The sequence below is a fragment of the Aulonocara sp. 'chitande type north' Nkhata Bay genome, linkage group LG6 (assembly GCF_057382095.1).
Source record: "Aulonocara sp. 'chitande type north' Nkhata Bay isolate Kocher_YH1m ecotype deep benthic linkage group LG6, A_spYH_male_GT1.1, whole genome shotgun sequence".
NCBI classification, from domain to species: domain Eukaryota; kingdom Metazoa; phylum Chordata; class Actinopteri; order Cichliformes; family Cichlidae; genus Aulonocara; species Aulonocara sp. 'chitande type north' Nkhata Bay.
Window position 1 is genome coordinate 22,036,512 of NC_141349.1, and position 13,520 is coordinate 22,050,031.

The following is a 13,520-nucleotide window of genomic DNA, read 5'->3' on the forward strand; positions in this document are numbered from 1 at the left end:
AAATGTAACACTTATAATTAAGTGATACAAAAGCCTCTCTCTCACAGACACACAACACACACAGACAGACACAGGTTTCCACCTCATGCGGGGAGCAACTGTTTGATTATCACTTGTTGGGACCTTTTTAAAAGCTCTGGAGGCATGTTAAATCGAGTACACCAAACATGTCTTTGTTTGCTTATTCACAACTTTAAACATCTGAATTGAAGTCCTGTCTGGACCACCAATCCTGAAATCACTTTACTTTGTTTTATTATAGCTATAGAAACAGCTTTTTTTTTTTTTTAATTTTTTTTTTTTTAGCTTTAGTCTAATTTTAGTTTACTAAGATTACAGTAGGTTTAGTCAGCTGAACCTCCCTCCCCACCCTGGGTGGATCAAAATGTTTTTGTCTAAATTTACTACACAAGGACTTCCAAACTCATCCTGCCTTTCTACACAACTTCATTAGTTATAATAGGATCTTATCTCTCCAGAACAATTTTATTTAATTTTTAAGTGTCATTACATTTCATCATAGTTTTTGTCCTCGTGAATTAGTTTTAATTTAGTTATCATCTTTTCATCATTACTAATACTATTATTCAACAAAATTACCATTCACTGACTGTCTTCTAAACCTGACATTGCGTGAATCTACCTAATAGTAGCCCAAATTGTAGAGTTTAGTAATAAAAAGTGCTGTCAAAGTGCTCTGCCAACCTGAGCTTTAGCTTTAGCAAACAGTAACAAATGCAATTTTGTAGTTAACCCCTTTCTTTGGGAAAAAGTACAAAATTTAAAAGTGGGCATGGAACTGCTTGAGTTTTTTTTTTTTTTTTTTTTTTTTCAATTTTAGAAAAAGTCTACATTGAAGAAGTACTGTGGGACTTGGCCTCACCAGTTATGCCAAAAAAAAAAAAAAAAAAAAAGGAGCTTACAGGAACTCAGTATCTGAGGCAGAGCCAATAAGGGGACACCATTTCCCACAGTGACAAGTTACAATCTTCTACAGGAAAAACTGTAGAGCTGCATTGTAGGATAACTTATTTTACTCCCCAGAGTGTGTTGTGCTCATCGCTGCTCAGAAATTGGATAGACTCTTTTCTGTGAGTTGCTAAGACAAGTTTTTTTTTTTGGTTCTTGCTCCAGGTATGTGATTTTCTGTCTTTTCAACATTTACATTTTTAAGTTGACATATTCCAAGAAAACCAAACAAATATTAGATTATTTACATCTTTCCAAATCCAAGTTGACTGTGAAAAGTGTTGAACTCTTTTCTACCCACATTTGATCCTGCAATGCTTTCTTTTAGTCTCTAGAAAAAGAAGTGGATAAAAAATGGAGTACAGAAGAAAAGTGCTTCTTGCTACAATAATTTTCAGAGCTGTCTGCTACAAAGTAAGAAATGTGTTTCATACAAATTTTTTTTTAGAAGGTTAGAAAAATTATTCACTAAATAATGAGTTTTTAATGTGATACACCTCAATTAAAGGTGACCGCACAGGATACAAGAGTACTGGATGTCCAAAAGACCATAGATGTTGTGGATGACCAGTACAAAGGATGCCGTGATGAGGCCATGAAGAAGTTCATTGAGTCAGACGTGTTAAAACAAGAACTAAACAACAGTGAAGGATTTCAGAAAGCGTGGAATAAAAGTATTGAGTGTTCAAAACCGATTCCAGGAGGAAGAAAAGAGCATACTGCTGCACTTTCAGTCTATCTTAAAGGAGATCGGCCTTTCATAAACACACTGAACAAAGCAATAGAGACAATGGGTGGAAATGTTAGCATCTATGAAAACCACTTCCACTTCAAGTCTCTTCATTTCCTGCTGATGGACTCCATGAGGCTGCTGAAGCCAAAGGAGTGCAAGAACTTTTATGTTCTGCTAAGTGGTCAAAACCAACCACAGAAAGGCTCCACAGTGAGATTTCCAAGTTTCACCTTAGCTCATTCAAACTATGAAGAGCCAAACAATTATTATGATCTGTTTGAGGACATCATTTTAAATATCAAATCTTGTTTCTTTGTCAGTCTGGAAGAACACACTTGCACTAAAGCAGGGGATACATTTCTCTTATCTCCAGCAGAGGTTTTCACTGTGGATGGTGTAAATAGCAAAACTGTGGAGGATGGTGAAGAATATGTTGAGATTGTTTTGAAACATTCAGGACTGAAAAGCTCACACAACTGTTTTATCTTTCCGAGGTAAGACACATATTATCTCAATTAAAGTGAAATATTTTGTAGGTTCATTTCCCAAACATTAAACTTTGAAGCGCTTAAATAATTTTCATTGTGGTGTTAAACACACAAAGGAGATACAAACATTTAACTTGTCCAAAGTACATATAAGAAAAATACTTCACAAGACACACAAGAAAATTGTAAAATATACCTATTTGTCTCAATAGGTATTTAATTTTTTTTTTTTTAAATGTAGCTGAACACTTCTAACAAGCGGGGAAAATAATTGGTGTTGTATAAAACAGCCTGTTGCTCCGTTACAGGATGTAACAAATGCTGGAAATACAAAGAAATGACTGGATTATACTCGAGGTTTTGATAAACTTAAAGATTTCCCAGCTGGAAAGCATGAGGTGACATAAAAAGTGAAAAAACCCAAACAGGATTATGAAACCCTGGTAGGGTTTTGGATGTGGTTTGAATAGTTTGGCCTGATAATGCTGACAGCATTAGTAAACGAACGCACACATCAGCACATCGCTTAAAGTATTATATTCTGCTTATAATTCAGGGTCTCAGGAGAACTGGAACCTTTCATAACTGTCACAGAGAGAGATAGGTAAATTATTATTATTACAGTTTTATTTCCATATCTACAGGCCGGACAAGTGGCAGAAAATGGATGGATGGCTGTTACAATAATCTCTTTCTCTACTTTGTTTCCATGTCTTCAGGTCTCCTCCAGCTGTTGTTTCCACCCTGTGGCTTGCGTCAGTGCTTGCGGCCTTATCTTTGTTTTCTTTAACTGTTTAGCAAAAACAGTTATCATTCAGAATTTTATCATCTACAATGCTGCTTGGTTTATTCTTCCAGTTTGTTGGTACTTTGTCTGGCAGATTGTGCTATCTGCCAAATAAGGTGTTGCATTAGGCTACCAAAATATAATCAAATATTGTTTTCTTTTTCTGTCATATGTTAAAATTATAGGCTGAATTCATGGATAATATGCGTTATAATTTCAATGATTCTTGTTAAGCATTGTGTGCCTTTAAAAGGATGATAAGAAACGAGAGATGGGAATAACTTGCAGCTTTTCCCAGCTGGATTCAGACTGGGTATTCTGGAGTTTATGGTGGCACCTTTAACTCCCACAGCCGGAGTGTTTCCAGGATTTTGTCAATGGGCTGGCACTAGAAGACCAAGAACAAGGCAGAGTGGCACATAGAAAATCAGAACGTTTATTAAAAATTTATAAAGGGGTGCAGAAAATTGGCATAAAATACACTGGGTTCAATTTTCAGGCTCCTGAGCATAGCCAATGCCGCCTATCAATGAACTGTGACTGTGATAGAAAAACTGAAATTTTCTATCCATAAAACTAAATTCAACATCAATTTCTTTATTGAACTTTCTCTCAACATTAGTGAACTTCTTCACTTTTTACATTTTCCTCAGTGACGATTTTTCAGGGAGCGGATTTTTACGATAAACATGCCGTCAGTGTGTTTCCTGAGTTAGTGATTATCTTCCTGCTTCTAAAGAAACCACACCTTGATGTATCTTTCCATTTCTCTGACAAATAAAGAGCATATAAAATGTAAAATGCTTTGCAATGAATTTAATCTTATCACACAGACATTTCAGACATCAGTAAGTTTTTTTTCTTATGTTACATTTGAAAACATATTACATCGCTGGTCCAGCAGCAGGGCGATAACTACTGTCTAAATGTAAGACTCATCATTAAGCTACACATCAATGAAATAAAAGCTGATTGCGTACACACACACACACATTCGCTGTAAAGGCTAAATGTTATTTATATTCATCTGTGAGGCTCCAGTTCATTTTTTATAAAGTCTGCATTGAAGAGGTACTGAGGTATTTGCCCCCATGAGCTATACTGAAGCCATGCTAGATCAGAGCTATAAAGGTAATTTATGGTCGAGCTTAAAGGGGCTAAACCTGAACCAGCTTACAGGAACACAGTAATGTTCCTCACTAAAGCAGAAAGCAGAAAAAGTTACTTTCTTACACAGGAAAGACTAAAGGGCTGCGCTGTATGATAACTTGTTCCAGTTCCTCAAACCCTCGCTTTCGCTTTCCTGCAGTTTGATGGGCCCCTTGCTGTTCTCCCTGCTTCAGGTAAGTTTTTAGTCTTTTCAGTCTTTTAGATTTTGTCACTTCCAAGTTTCTGGACCATGTAAAGTGTTACCGAACTTTCTCTATCCATATTTGATGTTTCAGGGCTTTCTTGCACTCTGTAGAAGACAAAGAGGCCAAAAAATGGAGAACAGAAGAAAAGTGCTTGCTGCAATAATTTTCACAGCTGCCTGCAGCAAAGTAAGAATCATGATTCAAACAAATATTAGAAAGTAAGAAAAATTATCAATTTAAAAATGGGTTTTTAAATGTGATATATCAATTAAAGGTGGCCGCAAAGGATACAAGATTACTGGATGTCCAAGAGACCACAGATGTTGTAGATGATCAGTACAAAGGATGTCGTGAAGAGGCCATGAAGAAGTTCATCGAGTCAGACGTGTTAAAACAAGAACTAAGCAACAGTGAAGGATTTCAGAAAGCGTGGAATAAAAGTAACGAGTGTTCAAAGCAGATCCCTGGAGGAAGAAAAGAGCATACTGCTGCACTTTCAGTCTATCTTAAAGGAGACCAGCCTTTCATACTAACACTGAACAAAGCAATAGAGACAATGGGTGGAAATGTTAGCATCTATAAAAACCGCTTCCACTTCAAGTCTCTTCATTTCCTGCTGATGGACTCCATGAGGCTGCTGAAGCCAAAGGAGTGCAAGAACTTTTATGTTTTTCGAGATGGTAAAAACAAACCACAGAAAGGCTCTACAGTGAGATTTCCAAGTTTCACTTTAGCTTATTCAGACTATGAAGAGCTAAAGAGACTTGAAGATGTCAATGAGAATACTATTTTACATCTCACTTCTTGTTTCTTTGTCAACCTGAAAGACTATGTGTGCGGTCAAGAACAGGATGAAATACTCTTATCTCCAGCAGAAGTTTTCACTGTGCAACGAGTAGAGACAAAAACTACATGGGATGATGACGAATACCTTGAGATTGTTTTAAACCACTCAGGACTGAACAGCTCACACAACTGTTACATGTTTTCACGGTAAGATTCATATTCTCTCAATTAAAGTGAGTTTTTTTGTATATTCATTCTTCAAATATTAAGCTTAGAACTGTTAGTTCAACTAGTATTTAAATATTTAAAGGAGATACAAACATGTCCCATGTGCCAATTCGATATAATAAAAATATAATAAAAATACTTCACACACAAAAAAGTAAATTATTATTATTAGTAGTAGTAATAATCTGTCTCTCTGCTTTGCTTCCATGTCTTCAGGTCTCCTCAAGCTGTTGTCTCCACCTTGTGGCTTGTATTAGTGTTTGCAGCCTTATCCTTATCTGTTTAGTAAAAACAGTTATTGTTTTCTACAATACTGCTTTGCTTATTTGTGTAATTGTTTTGCATAGTTTATATGGCAGAATGTGGTATCTGTGAAATATAATCAAATATTGTTTCCTGGTTCTGTTGTATTATGAAGTCATGTGATTGTATGTCAACAATGGTGATTGGATGTCTAAAGATAAAAGTGAAAGAGGGGAGATGCAAATGGGTAAATGAGTATGAAAAGCGAGCTTTTCTCCTGTTAAATTGCTCTAATAAAATATCCAGCATTCAAAAAGTCTAAATTGTGGACATTCTTTTTTTTTTTTTTTTTTTTAAAGTAAAGATAAGTAAAGTAGGATACCGGACCTGCAAGGCTACCTAGCGCCAGATACTTTATCAGAGTAGGCAGGATAGATAGGCAGAACTGGGTGAATACTTTCACCCTTTGGCTCCATCCTAGCTCTGCACTGCCTTCTGGGTAGTATCGATGGGATCAGAGACTAGACTTTTTAAACAGAGAGCCAGTCCAGATTTTAAGTACTGGGTTCCACAGATCAACACAATGATGTGACAGACAGATAACATCATACAGAAAATAATTACTTCAAGTTATTACTGCTAAAGGTGGCTTATTTGTTTTTGCATGTAATTGTGCCCAAATATCAGTAAAATAAATACCATTGGTAAAGTTCCACATATACTGAGTATTAAAGAATCTGCTCTCACTGGTTAGTTGAAATAATTTTTAGTTCAAACCTCTCACAGGATCACATCGTTTTTTTGTTTACACAAATAAGCTCACTAGTTTCAAGTTACTAAACAAAACAACTAGGATATAAACTTTGTACAATTTGTTGCAAATATTCAGACTTTTGGTGTTTTAAGAAAACATTTAAAACTCTCAGAAAGCATTAATGTAAAAATATAATGTGTTAGATATAACCCGATAAAAAATGATGCCTTTTATTGGGTCTCTGTGCAGCTTGATGTGAAGGGTCACGTTTAATCTTTAGGAGAAGGCATTATGCGTCATTCCTGTTAGAAGTTCATAAAGACACCACCACTACATGTTAGAGTGCAAACTTAATCTTCAACCAGGTAACTTAAAGCAGTTTGGTAAAGCAGGAAAAATATCTCCCATGAGGCTCCTTGCTTGTTATCAGGCCGCTTGTCCCAGGCTGCACGCATGTGTTTTGATGTAGCCTGTTTTAAATGATAGCCCTCCTTGAGACAAGCACCTTGGACTTTTCGACTGATTTTACCTCTTTTGCCACCAGGGATCTGGAGTCCCATGAAAAATATATCACTTTCGACCCGCCACTTTAATACTGCAAACATGGATCAATTTTCTGTTTAGAAAGAAGATGAGAAGATGTTTAGAAGATTGATGAGATATGTGTTATCCATTTATAGTGTTATTAGATTTTCTTTTTACATTGACTGGTACATATGTGTATACTTTTTGGTAAGTAAATTTAAATTCTCATCTATTAAATGGTGTAAAAGAAAAGAAAAACTTGTATTTTTATATAAAGTATTGGCAAATATAACTTAAATAATCATTTGGATATTAATTTTCTAACAAAGTCTAGCAAAATAAAATATGTTTCTGATTTGAGACCTAGTGAAGCTCAAATAGCTTTTAAACTGATTTAGCTTACTGAAAGATCTCACCACCTGCAACAGTCACAGTGTGCAAAATATATGCAGTTGCACTTACACTGCTCTTTTTATGTGGCTTATAATGACAATGTATTATTATTACAAAAGACAACTCCCCTACTTTAGGTATCAGTGGGGCTGGCTCATGTCAGGACTATGGGATTAGGAACAGCTAAGACTGAGCCAGTGGTTTGGTCTGGCAGCAGGTCAGATGATGGAGGAAAAAGTGATTTACTATTCATATGTACAAAGGGTCTGCCAGCACCAGTTACATGTTGGGTTAAATAACACACAAACACACTATCTTCTGTTCAGCATGTTGAAGCAAGACTAGAAAAGGTTTTGTGTGTGTGTTAAAGTTTTTTAGGAGTAAAATTGAGGTTTTACCAACTGCATACATATCTGTGACTATTCCTGAACCTAAACAGTTTGTGTCAAGGCAGTGTTGGTTGGGAGCACCTTGAGATGACTGTTCTTGTGACTTGGTGCCATACAAATCACATTTAATTGAACTAAGCATAAATTGAATAATGTCTGGTCTCCTATATGTGATGCAATATCTACCATAACCACGACAATTAAAAGATTACATTTATAAATAAGTGTAGTTTCAAATGTATTATGTAATATTTATAATTGTTATAGTTTGTAGGCACTTCGCTTGGTTATGGTTTCTACATTCAGTTTCCAACGCTCTATCTTGCGTTAGTCAGATTCATTCATAATTAAAACATATTTTATACTATGAATTATGATTTTTTTTTTTAAATTATGACGGAATCTGGCTGATTACTATTAAAGCGTCACCCTTTCCACAGATATCGCGACAATACTGTTATTGCGAACTCTCTTACCTGGGATTATCATCAGATTTCGCGACACCTCTCCTCCGAAGCAGAAGGTGGCCATAATGCACAAACTCATTCCATCAAACGAAGAAGAAAAAACAGGCGAAGAAGAAGGCGGTGGTCAGCTACAAATTGATAGAGCAGAGAAGATAAGATAAGGCTATAACTGGAAGGTTTTGGCCAATAATGAGGTAAAAAAAAAAAAAAAAAAAAAAAAAAAAAGAGCTCGAGTGAAATCTGTAACGTTCAGGTGTCTGTTAAATAACTCGATAATGTCGCACTCTGCTGCAAGAAGCTATGTTTAGCGTTAGCTGGCAAGTAGGATGCTAACTTCCTGACAATAACACTTTGTTATTGTTAGCAATGTGAAGCAGAGTTAACGTTAATAACATTAATTATGGGTACAAAGCAGTTATGATCACTAATTACTGGCTAATTAAGCTACAAACGACGCTAACCACCTCGTATTGCGTACTTGTTGCTTATGTATTTTTTATGTTGGATTCCTCGGCAGGCTGTGAACGCTTCTGTGGACCTAATCGAAACTGCAGCAAACATGCAGCTTAACTGAAGAAAGCACAATGCTCGGATACTGTGACACTTCCAGTGCCTACTGACCACATGCCGTGGAGCCAAAGCAACAAGCCGACAACTAATTGTTAGCCTTCCATCTCAGGAAGCCAAACCTCATTTGACACTGCAGACTGTGTTTGTTCTCCTAAGGAGCTGTCTTCTTCTCTACCATGGTGGATAACCGGTACGCCACAGCTCTGGTTATCGGCTCCGTGCTGAGCCTGCTGGCCACAGTGTACCTCTCCGTGGCTGTGGGGACTCAGCACTGGTATGAGTACAATACCCCAGAAGTTAATAATACAACGCACAGCGAACCCGTATACCCCAACGGCACTCGGGCACTATGGTGGAGGTGTATCCTGGTAGCCAGCCCCTCATACTGGTTCAAATCTCCAGGTATTACTCACAGTGGCACACCTGTTCAGCGTCCTCACTGACCAATACTTTGTTTGATGATAGTGCTGCCTTCTAAATTTAAGAAGAAAATCTGGAACAAGATTTGTCTGTTAAACTCTATTTTTAACTTTAAGGAATTTTATTTAGATTAATTCTGCACATTGATTTACGTCACTGACTGTTCTGCACTCAGCATTGGTTTAACCAGTGCACTTGATTGTTATAATGCCCAGTCCCATGTTAAATGCTTTACATTGTTAATTAATGAGAAGACTTAGTTGGATTTGTGTTCTCTGACTTTTTTGGCTTTAGATCGGAAGATGGAAACCCGCTGTTCAAGCTTTAGTCTTTCTGATCAGTTAGGTACAAAGTATAAACCTGGAAATGAGGAAGAAGAAGACCTGCTAAGAACATGTGAGTGTATCCTTACTCTCCCTCAATCTATCCAGGGAGACCTGTAGTTCATAAAATATGTTTTGTTTTGTTTTTGTTTTTTCATTTTACTAAACGATTCTTACATTTTTTTTTAACCCATCTTGGTCACATCTGCTCCCTTCACTGTCTTTACTCGCACATCATTTGTTAAACATTAGAAATTATTGACAGAGTTTGAGTTTAACCTGCAATGATTGTTGTGCAGACTTGTGGAGGTGCCAGTTTCTGCTGCCCTTGGTGTCTCTGGCACTGGTGTTCCTCAGTGTTCTCGTTGGGGTCTGTGCCTGCTTGTGCCGCAGCTTTACCCCGACCTTCTGTGTGGGAGTGCTCCATCTTCTTGCAGGTGAAAGAAACACACACATTTATGAGCATAAAAACTATAATATCTTGCATTTTTCTGAACTGACAGTTTAATTTCTTACTATTTTTACTGCATGAGTAATGTTGACAAAAACGAGTGGCACAATCAGTTCTAGGTCAAGCAGACTGAATGGTTGGTCCTTATCTGCTGCTGAATGTCATTTACACAGCTGGACTTGCAGCTACTGGCATGCAGTTTTGAACTTACAAGTTACAGGTGCATTCAATACAATTAGTGTCTCTTTGATCAGGCAACAAAAAGTGATTAAAAGGTGATTTCCAAATGCCCTTTATACACATGACTCCACATGACTTTGAGACAGTGTTTTAACTGACCATAGTGAGAAACCTTTAATGTTTCACTGCATCCAGTTTAAAGTTTTAGAGTTGGAGCTATAAGGTAGAAATAAACACAGAGCAGCAAGTGTTAATATCCTCTTTTCCCCACCATATTGTTACATTTACGTCCCTGTTATCCGTTTCTCTGATAACATCTCCGATTGATTCAGCCAATCCATTTTGAACAGGAGTCCAATGATGTGTCAAATGACCTTTTTTATGTGAGAACCTGAAGCACAAAGCCCGGTTGAACAAAGATGGTCAATGCCCACCAGTGTGATACCTATTATCTCTGAGTGGACCTTTAACTTTTGTGAAGCTAGCTTACACAAAGTAATCCTGGCTATGAACATACTTGGTAGTACACCCCTCTGTAGTGACTTTCGGCTTCAGCTGTGCATGGCTTACTAGGGCTATAGATACCCAGAACCCTATAAAATCCTACACCATAACGTACAGCTTAACCTGATGTGCACCTTCCTAGAAATGTAACTACACGCCTGGTTCACACAGCCTGCAACCACTGTGATTGTCCTGTTTAGTGCCATCGATTCCTCCTGTGAATTTCCAGCTACTTATTTACTTAATTTATCAGTGAGAGAAAACAATCATAGCATCGGTATGATTGTCACCAAGTTCCTGGAGGGAGTTTGTTGAAACTATTGGAATTGACATGAGGGGAGAAGTGGAAAAAGTTGAGGGACAAATATGTTTGCCCCATAAAAAACTGACCATAACAACGAGTGGGGACCCAGGAGGGGAAAAAAAGTCTCAGAATTCTGTTTGTTTTGATCTTGGCTGGCAGTGCGTGTAAAACCCTCGGACACGACCACACGGCAATTAACAAATAATGCACTTGCCCCGAGATAAATGTCAGCACCAATGTCAGCCAGGTTACATCGCAGTCTCTACAAAGATTCACAACAGAAGTCAAAATGTATGCAAATCATCCAAAACCAGCGGTGCTTATTCCTGAGGCTTTGAGACTGACGACCTTTGAGGGTCCCCAGAACCCACTTTGAAAACCACTGCACAGAACATTTGTTCAACAAAAAACTTCCCTCTGCTTTCATTCATTTACTTTGGTCTTAGCCAGAGTACAACGAAGGTGGAGTTCATCTGCTAGATTTGTTTCTGCTTTGCATTAGAAGCTTAGTCCTTTTTCCAAATGACCACAAACATAAACGTTTACATGATCTCATCCCGTTCCTTCATCACTGCTTTTGACTCCTCAGGTCTGTGTTCTCTGGGCACCGTCTGCTGTTTCCTGGCCGGGGTGGATTTGGTCCACCAGAATTTCCCTCTGCCTGATGGGGTGGAGGGCACTTTGGGCTGGTCTCTTTACCTTGCCCTCATATCCTTCCCTCTGCAGATGATGGCAGCTGCTCTGTTCCTGTGGGCGGCCAAAAGTCACCGCAAAAATTACACTCGCATGACCGCTTACAGGGTAGCGTAAAAGAGAGACTGACAATCATACAGTTTAAGACAGCTTACGGGTTTCATTACATCCTCAGAAAATGGTTTCCTGTTAGGAGAGGATGTAACTAGGATAAAGGGTGCTTTTCACTTCATCTGTAACAGAATTTTCATACTTAAAAAAAGGAAAAAAAAAATTTACAGTATCTCAGACCTGTAGAAAGGAGTGTTGGTTGAATACCATTTGAGTTATTTAACCAGTGCTTTTTCTTGCATTTCTAACCTGTGTTTTACCCAAAGCATGTTCTTAATGGTTTTAATCTTTAAGGGTTGCAGATCACTTACTATTTCTGGTGTAAACCATGTTTTTTTGTGCATTATTTTATTGCCTTCTTTTTGGTTGCCATTTTCTTCTGAAGCTGCTCACCACATTGCCCTTAACTTCACACCTGGAGTTATCCAGGACATGGTAGCTTTCTCTGTGCATGAAAAAATATTAAACAAGAGTTTATTTTATTTTATTTGTTTTACTTTTTTTTTTTTCCTGCAGTTCTGTTTTTACATAATTTAAAATATCCAGCCTGTGCATGCCTTTTCATCATCGTCTGTGGTGATTGTTCATTTCAGCCTGTGGTATTTTCTAAGTGTCATCACAAATGTGACCACTCATCTGTCGCCTGTGTTTGTAGATGTATTAATTTAGTTAGTTTGAATATTTAAAAAGACAAACAAAAAAGCTAAAGTGATGCCACACAAACCTGTGACCTTAAGCCCCAAATGATCTGCTATACTGCCATTTTACACAGGGTTTGCTGCTCAACACCACCTAAATGTTTGCAGGCTGGAGTTTAAGTCGGTTCTCCCATCCTTTCAAACAGTTACTTGTCTGACGGCTTTGGTAAGCTTTCAGATGTTTACTGTTGATACAGTATGTCAGCGTTTCAGTGTGACTTTTTAAAATAACAATCAAATTTTCCAAAAAGTTCAAATCCTCTTGAATCTGTGACCACTTACACATTTTTGTGTGTACAAAAGTCCAAAATGAGTAATATGTCAGCACTGAACAAAACAAACTGTAATGTTTTGTGTCAGAATGATTTGTTACATGTCTGACGTGTATACACTCTGGCTTTTTGTAAATGTTTTTATGTATCCAGAAGCACACTGTACTGATTATGTCTTAATAAATTTGGCATTTGCTGACTTTTATCTTTGTTTCATGTAATCCCTTTTAACCTCCTAGGACCTGGCGTTCACATATGTGGTCATCACATTTTGGGTTGTCTAGACCAAAATACTAAATTTTGCTCTACAAGGGCCTGATATCCACTTACGAGGACATACTGCCACTGTTCTATCGAAATTTAAAATGAATGACCTCTTATGTGGATCTAATTTTTCTCAAACAAAAATCAGGTAAAAGAAAAAAAAAAAAGATCAGGTAATTCTGTTTTTACATTCATCAGATCCCAATCAGCAAACAGAAATTAAAAATGCATGCCATGAAAGAGTTTGGGTCTTAGGAGGTTAAAGGAGACGAGTAAAGATGATGAGTTCTTACTTACAAGCTTACAATGTCTTGTCTTGTCTTACACATCTTCAGGAAGAACAATGGCAATTTGATATATTTTGTGAAAACAACAAAAGAAAATTTGAAAAAGAAAAATGCACTCCTATAGAGTGTGAAAAAGAAGGGTTTTTCAAGATCCAATTGATCTCAGGTCAGCAGGCAGCTTGCTCCAAAGAACAGGACCTACAGCTAATCCTGCAGTGTCAGATTTTAGTGTAAGTAGTTAAAAAAGTGTTTGCACATTTGGAACTGATTGTAGAAATATTTAAGATATTGCTGATGATCTGAGAGGTGTCGGTCATCTGTTTCGT

The 13,520-nt window shown here is 37.3% G+C and overlaps 3 protein-coding genes and 1 long non-coding RNA gene across 5 annotated transcripts; 3 read left to right on the forward strand and 1 right to left on the reverse strand.

Annotated features, from left to right (window-relative positions):
- The first annotated feature begins 88 nt into the window (after positions 1 to 88).
- LOC147327737 (ecto-ADP-ribosyltransferase 4-like) lies at positions 89 to 4,197 on the forward strand. The gene is made up of 5 exons (XM_086295619.1): positions 89 to 1,134; positions 1,298 to 1,383; positions 1,478 to 2,196; positions 2,747 to 2,794; positions 2,910 to 4,197. Exons 2-5 carry the CDS (start codon positions 1,324 to 1,326, stop codon positions 2,986 to 2,988), a joined length of 906 nt encoding a protein of 301 aa, XP_086151745.1. The 5' UTR covers positions 89 to 1,134; positions 1,298 to 1,323; the 3' UTR covers positions 2,989 to 4,197.
- LOC147327738 (uncharacterized) lies at positions 2,842 to 9,853 on the reverse strand. 2 transcript variants are annotated; one of them, XR_015129880.1, is made up of 3 exons: positions 9,710 to 9,853; positions 8,127 to 8,245; positions 2,842 to 3,365 (listed from the first exon to the last, which is right to left on the reverse strand). It is a non-coding gene; the product is annotated as an uncharacterized LOC147327738 (long non-coding RNA). The 2 variants fall into 2 exon arrangements; XR_015129881.1 differs by lacking the exon at positions 2,842 to 3,365 and adding an exon at positions 3,390 to 4,436.
- On the forward strand, positions 4,245 to 6,265 carry LOC147327739 (ecto-ADP-ribosyltransferase 5-like). Its single transcript, XM_086295617.1, has 4 exons — positions 4,245 to 4,320; positions 4,423 to 4,518; positions 4,607 to 5,325; positions 5,563 to 6,265. The coding sequence occupies exons 1-4, from the start codon at positions 4,291 to 4,293 to the stop codon at positions 5,630 to 5,632; spliced, it is 915 nt and encodes a 304-aa protein (XP_086151743.1). The 5' UTR covers positions 4,245 to 4,290; the 3' UTR covers positions 5,633 to 6,265.
- On the forward strand, positions 8,166 to 12,842 carry cldnd1b (claudin domain containing 1b). Its single transcript, XM_086295620.1, has 5 exons — positions 8,166 to 8,311; positions 8,635 to 9,089; positions 9,402 to 9,503; positions 9,730 to 9,867; positions 11,459 to 12,842. The coding sequence occupies exons 2-5, from the start codon at positions 8,864 to 8,866 to the stop codon at positions 11,677 to 11,679; spliced, it is 687 nt and encodes a 228-aa protein (XP_086151746.1). The 5' UTR covers positions 8,166 to 8,311; positions 8,635 to 8,863; the 3' UTR covers positions 11,680 to 12,842.
- Positions 12,843 to 13,520: the final 678 nt, after the last annotated feature.